At 23.4% G+C, this 21,513-nt stretch overlaps 1 protein-coding gene across 2 annotated transcripts in view; it reads right to left on the reverse strand.

Annotated features, from left to right (window-relative positions):
* The window catches only part of LOC145831559 (F-box-like/WD repeat-containing protein TBL1XR1), a 51,860-nt gene extending 39,853 nt beyond the window's left edge, over window positions 1-12,007 (reverse strand). For both annotated transcript variants that reach the window (XM_082938850.1, XM_082938849.1), the window contains exons 1-3: window positions 11,867-12,007; window positions 7,241-7,386; window positions 790-997 (exon numbers count right to left, since the gene is read on the reverse strand). In XM_082938850.1, the coding sequence (XP_082794976.1) occupies window positions 790-997; window positions 7,241-7,386; window positions 11,867-11,924 (412 nt within the window). In that variant the 5' untranslated portion in view covers window positions 11,925-12,007. The remainder of the gene's footprint in view (window positions 1-789; window positions 998-7,240; window positions 7,387-11,866) is intronic.
* Window positions 12,008-21,513: the final 9,506 nt, after the last annotated feature.

A 21,513-nucleotide genomic window follows, 5' to 3' on the forward strand; every position in this document is an offset into this window, starting at 1 on the left:
TTTCTAAAACCAAACAATCTTTAGAAACAATAACTGATAATATAAAAAAAGTATTTCCTTAAAACGGTCCTCAAGTGCTTGTGTATAGAATTAATAAGTATTGTATAATTTACTTATTATTAATTAGTTACTAAACTATCAAGAAATTTAAACTCAAACTCAAATTCAAACAACAAATCAAGTTTCATAAATATATAATACAATATACAAATAATCTTAAAACAACTAATATGGCAAACGCAAACGTTTAATTACTTCAAAATTAACATTAAGGCCATTCCAAAGCAGTTTATACTTTGTAGTTTTATATTAATAAACTATTTAAACTCATATTTTATTTTAAAATTCAATTAATATAAAATAACAGGGTTGCCACTTATTTTTTCAAATTTTTTTCCAGGTTTTTAAAAGTACACATTTTTGGGTCTATTTTTAGTTTTAACTTAATTTCTATTATTGAAACTGTGTTAAATAGAATGAAAGCATTGAAAAGATACTGTAAGGATACTTTAGATGTGTTTTTAATAAAAAACAAATTTTGATGATGACAAAAAATCTTAATTATATAATAGATTTTTTGTGTCAAATTTTTACAACTGAAAATGTTAAAGGTTTTTCCAAATAAACTTAAAAAAAACTTAAAAAAATTCCAGGTTTTTCCAGGTAAAGTGGCAAACCTGGAATAACTATTACTTATGTTTTGCAGTTTCATATTAACAAACAACTCAAAAATATAATTTTCACAACAAATAAATAAATTAATAATAAATAAAATAAAAAACAACAAACGTTTGTTTTCCTGCTGCTTGTCCGACTGTGACGCGACTGGCGCTTGTGACGTCACTTCTTTCTGTGACGTCACAACCTCTTCTTTCTGCCGGTTGGTGTTCAGCTGGAACTCCTTGAGCTTTTCTCTCTTGTGCTTTATGACGTCGGGCATGCAGGCGTCGATCAGCGAGAGCGATTCTCTCATCGTGCCTTCTAACAAGGTTCCGTCCTTAAAAAAATAAAAATAAATATTATTTTTTATTTAATTTGTTTAAATTAATTTATTAAGGAGAGAAATTCAGTTCTAATCTTCTTCTAATAAGGTTCCGTTAAATTGCATTAAAAAGTTTAATATAATTATTCTAATTATTTTATTTAATAAATTATTTATTACGGAGAGCGATTCTCTCATCGTGCCTCCTGATAATTAATTATAAATTAATACATTTTGTTTATTTATTTTATCTACCTGAACTAATTTGTTTTTAATACGTACTATACTTCTTTTTGGCAAGTATAATAATGGCTAATAAGCTTTGTATAACACTTCTTTTGAGGTTTTGCTCTGAACTTTTTTTTTTACCTTGAGTTAATTTTTTACACAATTATTATTAGTATGGCAATTTTAAACAGTTTTTGACAGTATTCAAATGGTCTAAAATGGAAGAAAGATACTGGTTTTTAACAATTTGGTTTGTTTAGTTCTTGTAAGTTAAGTTATTTTTTAAACTAGCCATACAGATTAAAGGCAGGACTTTTCGCATTAAAAATAGTTTTTGTAAAATACTCTCTTTTTTCTAATAGAGTAATAAAAGAACCTTATAAAAACTTTTGCACAACTTAAAGTACTTAAGTCTTTTTGAAGTAGTTAAATAAACTTAAATTGCTCAGGTAGTTTATTAAATTGAAATTTTCTAAGGGTGCTGTAAAGTTTATATTTAATATCATAAGTTGTATAACTACATGAACAGAATACTAATGTTGTTAAATTACTATAAAAATTATTAAGTTGTTAAAATTTAATAGCATATTAGTTACAAGGGAAATACAAGATATATACATATAAATTTTATGTGATTTTAATTAATACCAATTCATAAACTTATATACAAATGTACTTTTTGTTAAAAAGTGAGTTACCAAATCAAATTCTAATAAACTTAGCCTGCTAACTATTTAAGATTGATTATTTTTGAAGTGACAATGATGAATTGAATATACAAAATTCTATTTTTAGTTTTGCAAAGATGTCAGTACTGATAGATAAGTTACAAAGTATTTCGAAATATATTTGAAAACAAGCTTGCTGTTTTTTTCTTCTTTTTAAAGAAACGCAAAAAAATTACTAAAACTCTTATCAAAACTTCATTTTATCAAAGTATGTAAATCAATAACAATATTTTTTTATGTTTAACTTATTTAAAATACAAAGTATAATTATTTAGCGTTTTAACTTTTTTAATATTAGCAAATTTTATTTCAAATGATTTCGAATTTAAATATTAAAATATTTACAAACAGTACAGTCAAACTCTCTTAATTTTCTTTAAAAACGATTTTTAACTTATAACTCTTAACATAACTTTATATAATTGCTTTTGTAATTAACTGACATTTAATCAACTTTATATAAGTCAACAAAATTAACTTGACTGTTTTTAAAAACACTAAGTTAAGTTTGTTTATTATGTCTATTTAATCACAGATTGAAAATATATGTTTTAAATGATATGCTAATTATATATGTAATACTTGGTAGTTTTTACAAATTTAGAAAAATACTTAAGTACCACATAAATTAAGATATACTAGAACCCTTAAATATTTATTGTTTAAACCTTTGAAAATCTATACTGACTAAACAGTTTACTAAACAATTTTTTTACACAAATAATACAGCATTATTTTTCATTCAGAATGTATAACATTTTCTACATCTAATAGTTTAATAAAGATTTTTTGATTGATGTATTTGAAAAAGTTTCAAGTAATTCAGCAACATATATATGTTATTAAAATTATGAATAGAAAATAATGTTTTGCTCCATTAATCTTCTTAACGCAACATTGCTATATATTATTGCAATAATTTACGTAATTCAATAACTTACAAAGTATTTGTGCAATTGAAAACTATTTATAGCTCAAAATAGTAGTAATGATTTTTTGTACCAGCTTACAATTTACACATATTCCAAATCAAAAAGTCAGCTTCAAATAGATGATTTATAGTAAAAATTTTACAAATTTTATTTTCTTGTTGCCTATTTATCACAAAATTATGAAGTTTAAAAGTAACTTGGCATTTTAAGAATAACAAGCCAATATTATAAATGCAAAAGTAAATTTTTGTAGTTCCACGGTTTTTCTTTGATACTTAAATTAAAACACCATTCATTGTACTTTTATCATATCTGACTAAATTTACACAATACAAGCTGTTTGTAAAACAACCTATGTAGAAAAAAAAGGTCAATGAATTTTACAAGGAACAATTTAACACATATATAATATCAAAATTAAAAAGGTAAAGCTTTTTAATTGCATGACTAATTTTGATACTAACATTAACATCATTCATCAAGTTAAAAATATGTTACATTTTACAAAAAAAAAAATAAAAAAGTTACACGATTAAAAATTTAGGCATAATAACACGTGTGTAAAAAATTCATGGAATTAAAAAAAAACGTAAAACATCCAACATTCTGAGGTCAGAACAATATTTTCATGTTTCGAAATCTAATGGTTAACCTCAAAAACCAATTATCCATGGTTGAAAATTGAACTTTTATTAAAAGACACGTGAATTTATTAATGAAAAACAAGTTCTCTTTTTTTGGAATAGAACATTTTTTGTCTTTTTTAGGTTTTTCCATTGGTTTTAAAGTAAAACAGATTATAAAGAATTCAAAAAGGCGTGTTCTTTTTATAATATTTTTTTAATTGAGATAATACAGGTTGACAGATTAATTTTTTTTTAGCATAAAAATTTCAATTTAGTATATTTTAATAATTTTTAATTGAATAAAAACCTATACAATACATTTGCAGTCTATTAAAGACTTTGAACAATAAATAATCTTATTTTTAATGTAAATTTGGGTTACCTAATATATTTATTGATAAAAATCAGACCACATACCAGTTAATAATAATATAAATAAATAATTTTTTTTTTATAAGTTTATTACACTTTTATGGACTATCTTTTTATAAATATGAAAATTATTGATTTTAAATTTAAAGAAGAATATTTTTAAATGACTAATACAAACATGAAAAAACTATTTAAATTCTTAAAGTTAAACTCTAATAGAGATTTACATAGCATTTGGAACTTATTACTATCAGATTACTCATTTTTTTTATATTTAGCCTGGAATCAATATTGATTGAGGAAGAGCACCCGAAGTTAAGTACTCAAATAGCATTAAATTGAAAAGCAAAATTATCAACAATTTATTAACAAATACATCTTTACTTTACTTTTGCTTGCTAAAGTTAGTGTTTATTTTAATTTGTCCATACGTCATAAACCCATACGTAAAATAGGTTAAGATATAAATGTTCTTAATTTCTGCTGTATTATCAATTTACCTCATTTGCATAATGTAATAAATGAAATCGTTTACAAAAACTTACAACTGCAGCTGACCCAATTTTTTTTAGCAAATTAATCTTTTTCATTGTTTAAACCCGATCATTGATAAAGAATATTGTTTACCAAAAAATAAAGAAATTTTATACCAATTTATCATCATTGTTCGAATAATTCTCAATAAAAAAAGTTACACTGAATAATAAAAACTCATTCAAATTAAATTTGCCCAGGGAGTGTTCTTAAATGACACACAAAAAAATACGTTGTTGAACAAATAACAACTACATAGTAAATTATATTTTTTATAAAAAATTGTTACTTGTTCTGGACACGTGTAATAAAATGTTCCTAGTAGAAACTTCACAGACTGTAGTAAAACATTGATGTTACAAATTTTTCAAATTTTTTATATTACGTAAAAAATTAATAAAGTAAAGTAACTTTTAAGTCATTTTTTTTATTAGTAGCAACTTAAAATGAGAATACAATGACCTTGAAATTCACAATAATTTTTTAACAACGTTTGTTATACTTGTAGGAGATTGTATATTTTGATAAATACTAATTACGTAAGATTTTATCTAATAAATATCAACTACATAGTAAATATAATTTTTTATTATCGAAAAATGTTACACATTCTGTACACGTGTTAAAATAAGTTTAAAAGTTTACTACATAATAAAACATTCTAGCTAACAACTCATATATAGTAGTAAAACATTAGTGTTACATACAAATACTCTGCATTTTAATATTACGTAAAACATTGATATGGTACAGTCAATTTCCAGCAAATATTTGAAATTTAAGTTTAGTTAAATATTTACCAAATGTTTTACGTTTTAATATTACGTAAAAATCTTATATGTAATAAAATTACTTTTCAGCATATATTTTATTATTTGTAGCAACTTAAAATGATATATAATGACCTTGAAACTCACAAACTTACAATAAATTATTCACAACGTTTGTTATATTTGTAGGCGTTTGTATCTTTTGATAAATACTAATTACGTAAGATTTTATCGACATTGGTTAAACACGTTTTATTTTACACGTGTTCAAAATACAAGCTACATATTTTCAATTTAATTCGTCTGGCTTGTAGTATATTTAGTATTATATTTACTGTGAATTTCACTTAATAACATAAACTCATATTTTTTACCTGAAAACAATATTTCAAACACGTTTCAAGTTACAATTCTTAATGTTACAAGTTACAACTTTTCAATTTAATTTTTATACCATGTAATACATTAAGTAGCATATTTACTATCTATTGTTCTTTGCTGTAGTAAAACGTTGTTGGAAAAACATAAATTAAAGTTTGTACGTGAAAGTTTTAAAGTTTTTCAAACTTGTTTAATTAATTATTCTTTTTAACTTTTGTAGTATGTAATTTCTTAATTTTATTATAAATATATACAAAATGATATGTTTAAACATTTATATGAAAATTCTGAAAGTTAAATGATAAATAATAATTAAAAATAATTACTGGAAAACACACGTAATACTTTATTCAATATATAATTTGCTTACATGCAACTTTAATGAATAATCTATTAAAAATCTTAAAATTTGGTTCAAAATTTCAAAAGTACAATCATTATAAATTTTTATATATAAAAAATAAAACCATAGTATAACTTGATATTTTAATTTTAAACTAGGTAAAACTTGTACGTATTTATCATTAATAAAGAATTTTCAAGGTTATCAAGTTGTTATACAAACACTTCAATATTTAAACAATTATGCTTTGCGACTAAATGACCTTTTATTTTTACATACACGACAGAATATTATTTTTTTGTACAGGGCTTAATAACTTTTGTTCGTGATTAATAAAACAAAATTGAGTTCATTCTTTTGTTTATTTTTTGTGTAAATCACACAAAAAGTTATTAAAAACTCCCTACAAAAGTAAATATTTAATTATTGTTACTAATCAAACATTAATAACGCTTTGAAGCATTACTAGAAATTTTAAGTTAAACAAACAATTCGGAATTTTGTAACCTCCTTTTTGGTGAATTAATCATTAACATGATTACTAGTTAAACATTATATGATTTTTCAAGGTTTACAACTTTGATGAACTAGTTGTATTACAAGTTATACTTTTTGTACTTTGGTATTTGTGCTTATATGTACTAACAAACAAACTACTTGCCATAAATACATTATTTTAAATTTCACTGTATCAACAACTTTTAAACTTTCAAGGTTTAAACGTTGTTTATTAAATGATTTTTTCTTCAAGTTTACAATTTTTATGTAATCAATAAACAAAACATTTCAACTCAGTAATAGTTATTTTAACTTTGATGTTTTATTCAGCTAAGATTAACATTATTTAAATAAAACAGCTACAACTATTTATACTTGTGATTTATAGTAAAGTAATTAAAACTATTAACGCATACAGAAATTATTAGCTTTTCTTCCAGACATATTGATACCATACTTTGTCTAGACTTTGAGTAAACAAACTGGACTTTTTTTTTATTATACCAAGTTGCATACATTGTTACATTACTAATATTACTTGTGTAATATAAAATGATTAAATATACTTTTTTAATTTAATTCTACCAATATTTAATTAAATTGTGCACAAACTGTATTATTAAAAAATTCTAATTTATTTGATTTTTTTTACATTTATCCTTCTGAATGGTATATAAGCTATAATAATTAACTAACTAGTTTTTGTTGAATTCCTTTGTTAACAGTATAACCAACATTTATAAATGTTTATTTTACACAATAATCATAAGACTCCATTCAGTTTCAACAACCTGAATTCTATTCTGAACAAATATAATAATTATCACATTATAGCTATTTATTTACCTCATCTAAACTGAGTTCTGTTTCAACATACTGGATTCCCTTCTGTATGATGGATATCAGAGCCGCTGGTGGAACCAATTTACCTTGGATGTTTGTTGAGGCGATTTGCGATTCCATGCCGAACATGTAAGCGCTGTGTTGGAATCCTGTTGAAAATAATAAATAATATAAAATTGTGTTCAAAAAAAATTAATTAAATAAAATTGTCTTGGAATCCTGTGAGAGAAAATTAATTTTATAAAAAAGAGTGTTAAAATACTGTTGAAAAAATTATAATAAAATAAAATTGTGGTGGGATCTTGTTAAAAATTTTAAAACATATAAAGTAGTTTTGAAATCATGTAGAAAGTTAATTAATAGTAGAATAAAATTGTGTGTGAACCCTATGAGAAAAAATAGTAATATAAAATAAAATTGTGATGGTATCTTGTTGAAAAAATTACTAATAAATTAAAATAGTTTTGGAATCCTATTGAAAGTTAATGAATTACATAAAAATGTGTTTGAATTATTTAAAAAAATAAAAATAAACTGTAAAGAGTTGAAATGGTGTGAAAATATTTTTAGATGTAAGTTAAAATAGTTATGTTATTAAAAATGTCCCCAAGAAAAAAAAAAACATCAAACAGGAAATCTTTCTTTGAAGCTGAATACTTATGATTTAGGTTTAAAATAATTTTGAAACTTGATTAAATAAAGTTAAAATTGATTTTATTTTAATAATATTAAGCCAAAAAAAAATTCAAGAGCAAATAAATTAAAAAAAACAATATGATTATAATGTTTTTAACATATTAAAAACACAGAAAACTTATATGCAAATACATTTTTTTCTTTAATGTTATGCAAACTGAAAATTTATTATTGTGAAATGACCTTCTAATAAAATCAATTTACTTGCGGTTTATTATATTGAAATGAAAGATCACTATTTCTACTTATGTTATAACATCTAGTATTTTATATATTTTCCAAAAATACTTTAGTATTTTTGAAAATATTTACTAATATAGCAAGTTTTATGTCTAACAAACAATTGAAATATTTATAATCAACCTTTTCAAATACAACTATTTTTAATTGACAGCCAAAACAGCTTTTTAAAATTTATTATAAAATATTTAATTTCAAATTTATAGCATTTATCATATTATTAATATTGTTGTACATTATCAACTTTTAGAATTTTATATGTAATTTACCGCAAATAAATAAATCATAAATAAAGTTTCATAGAAACTACAATTTTATTTATATATAATAAGAAAAATTTCTATAGGCAAACAAAATTTGAATATAAATTGCTGTGGTCATTGAAATATTAAATATTTCTGAGAAGATTTAGAAATTCAATAGCAAAATGAAACTGACAAACAGTTTTTAAACTTTCATCAAAAAATTTAATTATATATAAATATTAAATTTTACTTGATGTAGGTTCTAGTTTCAACACTATTAAAAAAGATATTTTATATATTTTTTCCTTTGATATGTATTATGTTTGTCCTAAGACTGTATAATACTTAGTTCTAATTTAGAACTTTTTTTTAATTTTAATTTTAGTTTTTTGTTATTGAACTTCCTTAGTTTCAAAAGAAAATTGAATTATTGATTTTTGTAAACAAATAAAAATTGCAAGATTTCAAGTTAAAAGGTTGATGGAGTTCATTTCTAATGCAAAAATTTATGCAAACTGAAAACGTGTTAGAGTAACGTTTACACGTGTATATTTCTGATTTAAAATCTTTATTTTGTGTTCCTTTTTTTCCCAAAGGTCATTTCTGCCAAAATAAAACAAAAAATCAATTTGGTTTTAATTAAGGGTTGTAAGTGTAGCTAGGAGAACAATTTTGAAATAAAATTTAAGTTACTAAAGGTTAAATTAAACTTTTTTAAAATAAAAACAAGCAGTTTTCTTAAAACATATACAAGTATAAAAAACTAAAAAAAATTAAGAATTACATTTTACAACAAGTTAAACATGTTTTAAAGCGTGATAAAATTTGTTTGAAACATTTTAGTTTTTTTAAAGGTCAATGTAGCAGTGCCAAAAATGAAAAGTTTCAATCAATAGTAAATGTGAAATCAATTTCAAACTTGACTTTTCTATTTAACATGAGTTTGTGTTACATTTAGAATCAGAAAGGTTTTCAGGTACATAAAATAACCAAACTTAGATTTCATCAACTTAAATTTGTTTGTGATATTTGAAAATAAAAAAAGAAATAAGGCAGAAATGTAAAAATAAGGAAAATAATATTGCAACAAACATATACTAAAAAAATTAACTGATATTATTTAAACTCATGACCTAAAAATAGTTTCAAATTTAATACCGTACTAAACTAAGCACCAACTTTGCTTTGAATAAACTGCAAAATTGCAGAAAAAACACATTTACTCCTTATCAAAAAGTGATCTGTGAAATTTACCAAAGTAAAAGAAACTATTTCAGTTTGCCTCACACATAGATGTTCATGTAACACAATACTATTATAGTGGAAAGAAATTGATATAATGTGAAAATAACCAAAAGTACTACATACCTGTAGTACTTACATACTACATTCCATGAACTTATTTTGGCAAAGAAATTTTTAAACACCACCTTCTCAGAACATGTTTTTATTGATTTTACGTGGCAAAAAAAAAGATGTATTACACAGAATACTTTTAAACATGTAACAGTTCTCAAAATGAGAAAAGTAAAACACATAACAAATAAAAAGTAACAGCGTAATTTTTTTTTACCAAAAATATATTTTTACTAAAATTGGGCATAAGATTGTGTAAGTAGATTAGAATTTATACATCACACATCAAAAAATTTTTGTACATTGACATCACACAACTTCACATAAAAAATGTGTTAAATGGGTTTTTAAATATAATTTTACATTTTATTAGTACATTAAAACATGTATTACAATATGTTTATTTTAAAAAATTAAACAAATTTTTTGAAGTTCATTCAAAATGTTGTGTAACTTTTAAACATGTAGCAAAACAAATATTCTTTCAGTTTCATGTTTATGTAAGTCAAATGTTTGTTTTAAAAATACCACGTCACTTACTTTTTTTGTGTGTGTCAACCTCAACTAGGTTGATTTAAAATATTTATTTTTAAATTTAAGAAACTATATAAAAATAATAAAATTTAAGAGTTTATTTTGGTTAAAAGGTTAGGATAAAAATTTTAAATATAAAATTTTGTTCATCTTAACTAAAAATTGGTATTTCATATTAATTTTACAACTTTATACACAAATAAATAAGGACTAGTTAGAGTTATTTTGGTTTACAATTAAAAAGATATTTTCAAGAAGAAAAATTATTAATCAACCTTGACTTTTATTTTTAATTAAATATTGTCGATCTTTAGTGGCAAAAAAAAACTTATATAACTTTATTTTTAGAGTTACTTATGTACAATTTGAATATAATTTGTAAGTAGCATATATGCGTAAGAAGTTTTAATGACTACTAAGGTTATTTTCACTAAAAATTTCATTTTTTATTGATATACTACTAGTATGTATACAATTTTTCACATTTCAATATTACAGGCTAGAAGTTTTACACATATGATTTTTTTTTTGTTTTTGCTTAAAATGTTTGAGATGAGCAAAAATAATAGAAAAACTTTGAAAACATTTACTAAACAAAAAGGTTAATATGTTTTAAATTTTGGTATGTTTATGATATTACTATTGTCCTGTGGATTTAAGTTGACCAAATGTTGTTTGTCAAAAAAATATTTTAACAACTATAGATCATGTGTTTTCAATTGTTTGATAAAAGTTGTTTAAAAAATTTAAATTTAAAAACCAAATTTTGAAAATTATTTTTAGGGACAACTAAGTTATAATAAACAAGCAGACATTCTCTCATAAACCACTGAAAGAATAATACTGGAAGAAAAAAAATTAAGCTTCTTATTGGTTTTAAAATACTTTAATGTATATATAATGTAGCTGTAACATCAGATGTTCCATTATACATACGGTGTCATGTTTATAATCTTAAAATTAGTTTTAATGTTTTTAAGCTTTTTAAGCCGTAAAAACAAACACAACTAAAATATTTTAGTAACTTTGGAATTTTTAAAACTATATTTAAATGAATAAACATAGAAATAACTTAAAACAACAAACATAGTACTTTAAATGGAATTTTGTAATATGCAATACAATGAACAAAAAGTGTTTTCAATGATTCTAAAATGAAACATATACACTTTTTCAAGAAATATTTTGAATATAGCTTTTTTTTTTGCAGTTTTCTAAAAGAAATAACTTTAAATTTTACATTTTTGTTCCTAAAATAAAACCCTATTTAAATAGAACTTTAAGTTTATAAACATGTCAGTTTTGTTGTTCTATTAAAACTGATACAGTAACAGTGTATCAATACTTAAAAAAACAGTAAGAAAATAAAAACTAAATTGAGCACATTTTGTTGCAAATGAAACCAGTTTTAATGTCATAATATTTCTATTTTCTCTATGTTAAATAAAAATCTGCAAATTTATATGTCCAAATTTATTTATTTAAATAAGCTCTTTACATTTCAGTAAATTGAGCAATCAAGACTTATAATTATATTATATCAATTGAAAAAACTAACCAGATTCCTGTAGGTATCTGTAAACCAGAAAATTAACTTCATCAGAAGTGATACTCATGCTTGTTGATGTGAGTAGTTAATTGAATTTTCAGTCAGTTTTTAACTTGAATCCAATAAACTTTATTCTACTTAATAATTTCTATTAATGTTTGTTGTATTAATCAATTTGTTTTTACTCATATAAAAGTTAATTAATTAAATTTTCAGTTGGTTTCAGTTTAATTTTGGAGAGTTGAACCCAAATAAACTTTATTTTACTTAAAAACTTTTTTTAGTAGTTGTGTATTAACTTATTTTGCTTTCATCAACACAAAAGAGTTTAAAAAAATTAAGTTAATTAAAATTATCTTTCTCCTAAAACATAATTTTTATTGAACATTTGCTGCAATTATCAAAAGTACTTCAAAAATTTAAACGAGGTGTTAAATTTGTAAGTTAAAGACAATTCTTTAATCTAGTACAAAACATTTGTTTAACTGGATCTGCTACAATTAATAAATGTTAAAATGATAAGTACTGTTTCAAAAAATCAAGCTAAGGCTTTTGTGAGTCATCACAAATCAAATAAGCTAATCTTTAATTTAACACTTTTAAAGCTTATTTATATGGTAATTAAAAATATACAACTTCAATTTAGCTAAAATGTTTTTAACAACACTAAAATCAGCTAAAAACAGTTTGAAACTGAACACAACTTAAAAAAGATTAAAAACATAAGCTGACATGGAATATATATATATATATAGATATATATATATATATATATATACATATAACTGAAGACTGGTTGTATAACAAAACTCACACAGATTAATAAAAATAGTTGTTTTGAAAGTTTGTTATAATCTTAAGCTTTTTAAAACGATTAGCAAAAAATATCTAATTACATGATATGCATGTTTAATATAATAACACAAATTAAAAAAAAAGATTATTTTTCAGACAGTGCATTCTTTTGTAATATGAACATTTCAGACTTTTGTTTGAATAGTTTTAATTTAAACTTTTAATACATAATTCATTTTGTATTATGTAACCTTATACTTAAGCTAATTAAGTTGTAATCTCAAAGTAGAATAATTTTCAAACTGAAAAGAACTAGATAATAAAACAATAAGTAGCATATGTATAATAAATGTTTTTTAATTATAATTGCAAGAAAGAATTAGAATAATGGATAGTAACCACTTTAAACTTTTGTTTTTTTTGATTAATTTATCTTATTTGTATGGTTTTATACAAAATTTTGTCATCTTAAAAATGTTTATGAATTTTTAACAAACTACTTTTTGCAAAAAACTAGTAAAAAAGTACCATCTGATATACAAGTCAGCCACTATTTTTTAAAAACTTTTTCCAGTTTTTTTGGTTTTCTTCCATGTCTTTTAGGAGTAAGTTTTCTTTTACCTTATTAGTAGAAAATCCAGTTATCAAAAAGAGTACACTTTCTATTAAAAATGTTTAAATAAAGATTCATAGAACTGTTTTTCATACATCTTTATAAATAAGCAAGGCAGTATTTTGCAGGTTTGCAAAATTTTTTTTCCTAAATTTCATTCAAATTTTCTGAGTTTCTTCCAGGTTTTTGAAAAACATGTTTATAGGTATATTTTTAGTTAAAAATTAAACTTAGATAAAATTGTCTTAAATAATATAACAACATTCAAAAGATGCTGTTCAGTTATTTTAAAGGTGCTTGTTAGTGAAAAAAATACATGTTAAAAAATACTTTTTATTTTATGGTAGATTTTTTGTATCTTATAGAACTTTTGTTAATTAACATGTAAAAATTCTTTATAATTCCAAATTTTCATTTGATTTTTGTTCAAAATTTCAAGATTTTCTGGGTTTATTTTTCAATTATCTCAAATGAGTCAAATTCCAGGTTTTTCTAGAATTTTTTTTGACTAAATTGTAAAACTCCAGTTTTTTTTAGGATCTCAGATTTTTTGGTAACCATGTATTTATGACAATTTGGTCGTAAATGTGACTCTTGACCAATATTGGGGGTTTAATCTTATGTATGATGTTAAACAGATTGAACTCTTAATTTGTAATTAAATTGGTGATTCAAGGGTCCTATTTGCAATGACCATACCAATCGATTGACCAATCAGAGCGTTCACATGTTTCTTTCTTTTTTTTAACCATTGATTAAATGAGAAATTAATTACACTCCAAAAAATTTTCCCAAAGAGGGTGATATCCCCTTTTTTCATTAATGAAGAATTGATTACACATGCAATACTTCTTCTTCCAAGGAAAGTGTATTTAGAATTTGTGGTCAAGATACATTTAACAGTGAATAGCTAAAATTTTAACAAATAAAAATTTGTTAATCTTTATCTAAAGTTCCAACATAAAACATTCTGGCAAAAAATGTCAGTTACAAATTTAATTAGAGGCAACATCCATAAAGTTCTCTGAAGGTTTTTAAGGTTTGTTCTTTGCAAATAACACTTAATTCTAATCACCTTAATTCTATCCAACTATAAGCAAAACACTAATTTTAAATGTATGTGTAAGTTTATTGATCAAAAAATGCTTAAAGATGCTAAAAAACACTTTGGTCCAATGACTTGGGTAAAAAAAAAACCTGTCAGTCATTGAAGTAATACCCTGTTTATGTTCTTTGTTTTCCATTTTTATAGTACTAATCTGTAAAAAGAATATATCTCTTTATACACTGAAAAAATGCCTTTAGCATAAAAGTAAAAAATAAAACATTTTACAGAATCTTTTAAGTGCTTTGCATAATAAAGTAGTACAAATTAAAAATAATTATGTTATTACTTTAATTTTTTTAAATAATCATAAAAAGTAAAACTAACAATCAACCTCATCAGTAACTGCTTTAACATAAAAAACTACAAACAATTTCAAAAAAAAACAAAAAGGTAAAATTTATATCTGAGCAAAAGTAAATTAACATACTTTAAATTTGTTAATTTTGTGAATTAAGTTTAATTAAAGTTAATTAAATTAAAAGTAATATCCAATTCATTATTTAGTATTCCAATTTGTTCTTAAACATAAACCTAACCAGGCATAACAGAAACTAATACCATATACTACAACAAAACTATTTATACTCAGCTGCAAACGTTCAAAATTCCCTTTTTCCCACTTCTGCACTAAAACCAAAGCTGAAAACCATTTTCTCTCCAACCGAAAAGCTCATTAGAGAATTTGGAGCTCTACACGCTAAAAAAGCGCTGCAACTTGCTGATGGCAAATAGACACGTCAGCTTTTAAAACCGTGTTTGAGTAACCTCTTTGACAAAAAATAGCTGCAAAAAAGAGTTTATGTAATCTAAAACGGTTTAAATTTATGTTGGTGAGCTACACTTTTAATTTTTGTTTAAGACTTAAAGTTCAGTTTTATTGATTAGCCTTTTAGACCTAAATTAAAAGCTTTATACAAACTTTTAAATACAATGTAAGTTTGTTTGAACAATTCTTTTTCAAAAACGATTGCTGCCTAAAAAAGTTTATGCAATGTGAAATGGTTTTAAATAATGTTGAATACAAGTTATTAAGATTCATTCCTATTTTTTACATGAAAACTTAAAATTCAACTCAGTTAGTTAACTTTTTCGATTCTGATTGAAGTTTTATAAAAGTTGTCAACTACAGTATGCTCTAAAGTCAACCATAATCCACCGGATAAGGGTTTTTTTCATGTTTGCTCAATACACCGCAAGCCAGAAAGAGAAGCTTAGCATTCAACAGCAGCAACTTTTCATCAGCTCAGAAAAGAAGAGAAGAGGTAAAAACGCGCTTTTTACAATTTTGCGCGTGTGTTTATTCTAAGCGCGCGCGCAACAGTGAACACACTCGCTTTACACAAAAAACGCGCTTGTAGTTTAAAATTAGCTCGCTCTATCTGGATTACTTTTTGTGTGAAATAAAATACTAGTTTTTGTAAATTTTTAGTTACAAAGTATTATTTCGTTCACAATCACCCCAAGCAAGCTTCTAATTTTTAATTTAAAAAAAGCGTTTAATTACAATATGGTTTATGTTTGGTTTATGTTTTTATTCTCAGAGCGCACATCTGACAAATACACGTTTAGTTGAATAAAAAACGCGCCACAAGTTTTAAATTAGAACCTTTTGGATTTAGTTTTACTCTGCCACCCAAAACGTGAGTTATAATTCTTAAAAAAGATCAGTTTTATACAAAACAAACTGTTACAAAATATAATTTAACATTGTTATGCAAAAATTAGTATTTAATAAAAACTTATTAAAACCTCAATGATAAGTTTAAAGTTACGCAATAATAAGACAAAAGTATATGTAGAACACCCATGGTAAATCCAACATGGTAACATCAAAACAAATGCTTTTGATTAAATTCTATTTAAAAAGCATGTTTTTATGAAAATGAACTTTCAACATTAAAAAACGCGCGTAAGAGGGTAAAACAATCCCGTTTGCGCATTTTTAACCAATGTTCTGCTTACAAGTATCTTAAAAACAGCTCACAATTTTTTACACGCAGAAATTTTCCACCTTCCACTTTTTGAGTTCACTCAAAATCGATAAAGCCCATTTTAGCCGCGTTCTTACGTGACTGCTCTACCCTCTTTTTTCAGCTCTCTCGCTTTTCTTGCCTTCTCTCACATTTAATGTTTTCCCATGCTTTGTAAAAGGGGGTTTTCCGATTTTGATTAAAATGTTGCACAATGCTAACTGGAGCGTATAGTTTAATGCTGGCAGTTATGAGCTTGCATGTCATTTATGATAATTTACTGATATTTAACAAAACACCATAACTACCACTACTTTATATATATATACTTTTTGTAAAGTCACTAAAGCTTTTATGGTATTGCCATTTGAGACATGTGGCAGTAACACTTCCATCAGCTTATAATCTTATGATACTCCACTTTCAAACAAATCTAAATATAAATAGTACTATTAAAACTGCTTGCACCTAATATTAAAGCCTAGATTTCCATGTTTTTCTATTTGTAAACTCGCAAACTCTAGTTGAGTTTAAATTTTTTAAGCAAATTTGATAAAACAATCTTAAGAATTATACGAATTAAAAAATAAATAACTGCTTCCTATTGCTATTTTTAACTGTTATCGAGTTTTCTTTAAGCTTTTAAACAACTTACTCAAATTTGTTTTAATAAATCATCAAAGTCTTTCAACGTTTGGTTTTCATGACTAAAAAATTTTTAAATAATTATTACCGGTTTTAGCTACAAACTGAAATCTCTGTGAAGCGTATTAAGAGACAATTTATCAGTGTTAAATAAAAAGTAAAACTGACACCAGTTATTATGATTAAACTGTAAATTACCACAAGTTTTTATACAGACTTGGTTTTTAACCAGTTGAGTGTAGAAGAAAACTTTTTGATAACTTCTGTTTAATATTTCAGCAATTTTCAGCAAAAAAAAACCTAAACTATAACTGCTTTTTTTTACTAGCTTTTTCTAGTAATTAGGGTTCTCAAGAAAATGCATTTTTTTTAAATATTTTCGAACACGTTTAAACAACTAAAACAATTTTAAACATATAAAACCGGTCAAAACACAGTTAGATTTAGTAATGCTAACAATTAAATAAAAAATATTTAGTTTAGTGTGATTAACATCAAATCTAGTTTTGAGAGTTCAAGCATGAAAATTTAAACTTAAATTGATTATTTACATTGTCAGTTTTTAAAATATTAACTTAAACTTTAGCACTACAGAAAATGTTCATTCAAGCGTTAATACAATAGCCACTGAAATTTTATACTACCTTAAATTTTATTACAAAATTTCTTCCGTATTAATAAATTTGAAAATTTAAAGACTTTAGAAACTAATTTTTATGAACATAAGTTGATCACCTCATTTATAGGCATTTTATGATTAAATATAAAAAACTACTGTTTTATTAATTATGATTCAATCTGAAAAACTTTAAACTTTTTACAATATTTGTTACTACTATAACTTTATCAACTAATTTTGAAATTTTTTATGGTTTAATTTAAAACAGCCACTGCTTTAAATTATTAGAATTTATTGCAAATGCTTTTTCTTAAACTTTAACCTCATACTTCTAACATCGAATAAAAACGAATATCAATATTTTAATTCTGCTTACATGTTATATTTTATTTTACTTCACTTTATTTTGCTTTGCTTGATTTATTTTACCAAACAAATATTTACAATTAACTTATAGTAAATGATTAAATACGTTAGACAGGTAAAACAAGTAGAGTCAAAATATTTAATTTTTTTCTATCAAGGTTGTAGATTTAAACTTGTTTTATTTATGTTCTGTTTTTTATAAATATTTTTATAATTAAAATTTTACAGCACTATTTTTATAATTTAGCTTAAAGTAAATATACTAAAAAAAATCCAAATAATATGACATAAAATCAAATTGACACCTAAAACCTCTTAACATATTAAAAATTCAATAAAAATTATAAAAAAAAAGCTTTGGAATAAGCTAACAATTTTGTTAATAACATATAGAACTGATCGAAAGTTACCCTTTCAATTTTTTTTGCTAAAATAATAATTCACAAATAAACTAGCTATAGTATTAAAGTAAAAAAAAAAACAGTTATGCATTAACCCAAAGTGTAGAAAATGTTTTTCTTTGTATAGAATAAAAGTAAAAAGTTATGTAAGATTAACAACTTACACTCAAGTTGGTTGTTTTTCTTTGTTGAATTGTTTAAACACTTAAGCTGTCTGTGAGCTGCAGTTTACTACTGTTTTCACAAAAACTTCATTAATCTTTAATATATATTGTTTAGGCACCTGTTTAATATAACTTTTCAAATTTGAATTTAACACAAAATATAAATTATCAATATGAATTGCAGTCACTCTTATTTATATAAAACAGACAGTGATAAATTGATAAATATAATTTAAATACATGAAGCTATGTAAGTTTTATGATACATATAAATTAAACGTAAAATGTTTAAATAACATATTATATTACATTTTGAACGTTTTTTGAGTTTGTTGAAGTTGTTTAAATAATTTAAATTCTTCATATTGATGGAAACAATTGAAACTTACAAATGTTAAATAATTTACTGAGTTCATTGACTTTTCTGACCCAACTGTAGATTATTTCTCAGCTTGAACTAAACTTTCTTTTATTGTTAAAACTAGTTTGTAGGAGACACATAAATTATTAAAAAATATTTTTTCACATTTTTTTAGTGTTCATTATATACAAGCTTGTTTAAAAACTACATATAAAATTTTATAAACTAGTCCTAGAGTGTAAAAGTTACATTTTTGAATTATAATTACAATTTTCAGTAAAACTGTGATAAAAAAACACTTAGAGTAGTTGTAATTGTAATTTAAAATATTGTTAAAATTGATAGTTTTACAACACAGCACAATGTTTAAAAACTTTTTATTAAAGAAAATTTATTTTGTTAGATAGAGTGATTTCTGAAGAACTAAAAAAAAACTTATTAATGAATTCATCTCAGTTAAAAGTGAAAAAGTATTTCCTGTACATTTCATATCTACGTTTCCTGTTATTGTTTCTTAAAATAAATTTAAATTTTTACTCATGTATTCGTTCATGTGATTTTGTATAAGCTAATTAAAATTTGTAGTCTTAACTAAAATTTTTTGTAAAAAATAAGTTTAAAAATAGTTACAGGTAAAGTAAATAAGAGTTTTGTTTTACTCATCAAGTTGGATTTTTTTTGTACTTGTATAAAAATGTATTGCTACAATGTTTTGTAATCTTCAAAAATAAACTTGGCTCAAAGAAAAAGTTTTTAGTTGATACTACTATATTGAATTTTAGCTCTTGAATCGCGAATTTAATTATTTTTAAACATTAAAACCTAAATTTTAATGATGTTTTTTTAATTTTTACGCAAACCCATAATTTTTTAAGTCATTTTAAGCGTATTGTATACAATTGACTTAAAAAGTTTTATTTTAAACAGACATTTCAAATATCCAAACATGTTTAGCAAGATTTTACTTAAAAATTTCCATTTAACCAACGAAATAAATTTTTTAATATCCCGTAACACTTCTTTTTATCCAACTTTCAAAAAAACTTAAATTAAAATTAGGTTTCACCTTATATTTCAAATACTTCCCATACAAATTAAGCTAAATTAGCAAAACCTTTTTAAAACTTTACTTTTACAGAATGAAACTTTATAAATTTTACAATATCAATTAGTGTGTCAAGAACAATCTTAAATTTCAAATTTAAGTAATAAAAAATTCAAGAAAATAGATGAGTCATTATTAGTTTTCTAACATTTAAATTAGCATTTATCTAATTAGCATAAACTCGACTGTTACATTATGAAACTTTATAAAGTTTAAAATACCAATCAGTGTGTCAAATACAATCTTAAATTTCATTAATAATTGTGCAATAATATAAATTTCAAGAAAGTAAATGACTCATTATGCAAATTTTATCATTTAAATGCAAAATAGCGTGTAATCTAATACTTTGTTATGAAAACTTACCTTAGCTTTTATTGTTAAAGTTTTAAAAAGTATTTAAACTGTTTAAAAGATTGAAAATTTATTTATTTATTTATATATTCAAATAAGTTTTTTTAACAGATTTTAAAAATAAGAAATTACTATTTCACATTTCTAATTTTTTTGCAGAACTTTAGTTAGTTTTTTGGTTTTTTACCAACTAAAGCATGTTAAGCGTTGCAAAATATTTCGGAAAAATATGATTAGTCAATACTTGTATTTTTTAAATTCCACAATTAAACATAAAAGTTTATTTTTGTTTAAAAAAGAATGAAAATCTCAAACTTTCAGTAGAAAACATTACACTGCAAATTTCAAACCGGCTTCAAATAGCAAATATTGTGACGTCACACTAATGAGACGCTTTTTATTCTTTTTATTGTTGTGACGTCACAATCAACACGCTGCGCGATAACGTCGATGTTGCGCAACCGAAAAGTTTCAAACTTTTTCACAATGGGCGAATTTGACATGTACGTCTGTTGTATAGCTAGCTATTAGCCAATAATAAAGCTACTTTTGATAATTGTATTATTATATTATTTAACTAGTTAAAAAAAAGTTTTTAAACTTTAGGATGTTTAGTTACACAAAGTAAATTATAAACTACTTATAGACTACATTTTACTTTTCAATTTTGAATAACTTGTATATTGGGCGAATTGTTCAGTTTAATTGTTGTTCAGCAAATCACTATCTTTCTCACGAGCATAAAGTTATTGTTATAGAAAAATTTATTAATTTTTCAAAAAACATAAAACTTTAATGTCAATTATTTTCCTTATCTTAAAAGCTATCTAATTTTTTTTTTTATTTTAGAGAACGCACCTTTGCCTTTAATTTAAAAAAAAAAATATTTAATTTGGGGTTGGAATTATTTCATGGGGTCCCTCCAAAAATAAAGGTTTTTTTTTTTCGTTTTTTTTTATCAAATGGTATTAGAACCAAAAATAAATATTTTTTTTTAATTTTTTTTTTTGACTTCCCTTAGTTTGCATGTTATAAAAACTCTTAAATAGTTATTTTATAAATAATGTTAATATCTTTTACGATTTGGCCCAAAATCAAAATGTAGTATATTACACTATCATTTGCCTTGGCCATTTCCTAGATAAAAAATTGATA

Source organism: Thalia democratica, chromosome 3 (genome assembly GCF_965202585.1).
Source record: "Thalia democratica chromosome 3, ktThaDemo2.hap1.1, whole genome shotgun sequence".
NCBI lineage: Eukaryota > Metazoa > Chordata > Thaliacea > Salpida > Salpidae > Thalia > Thalia democratica.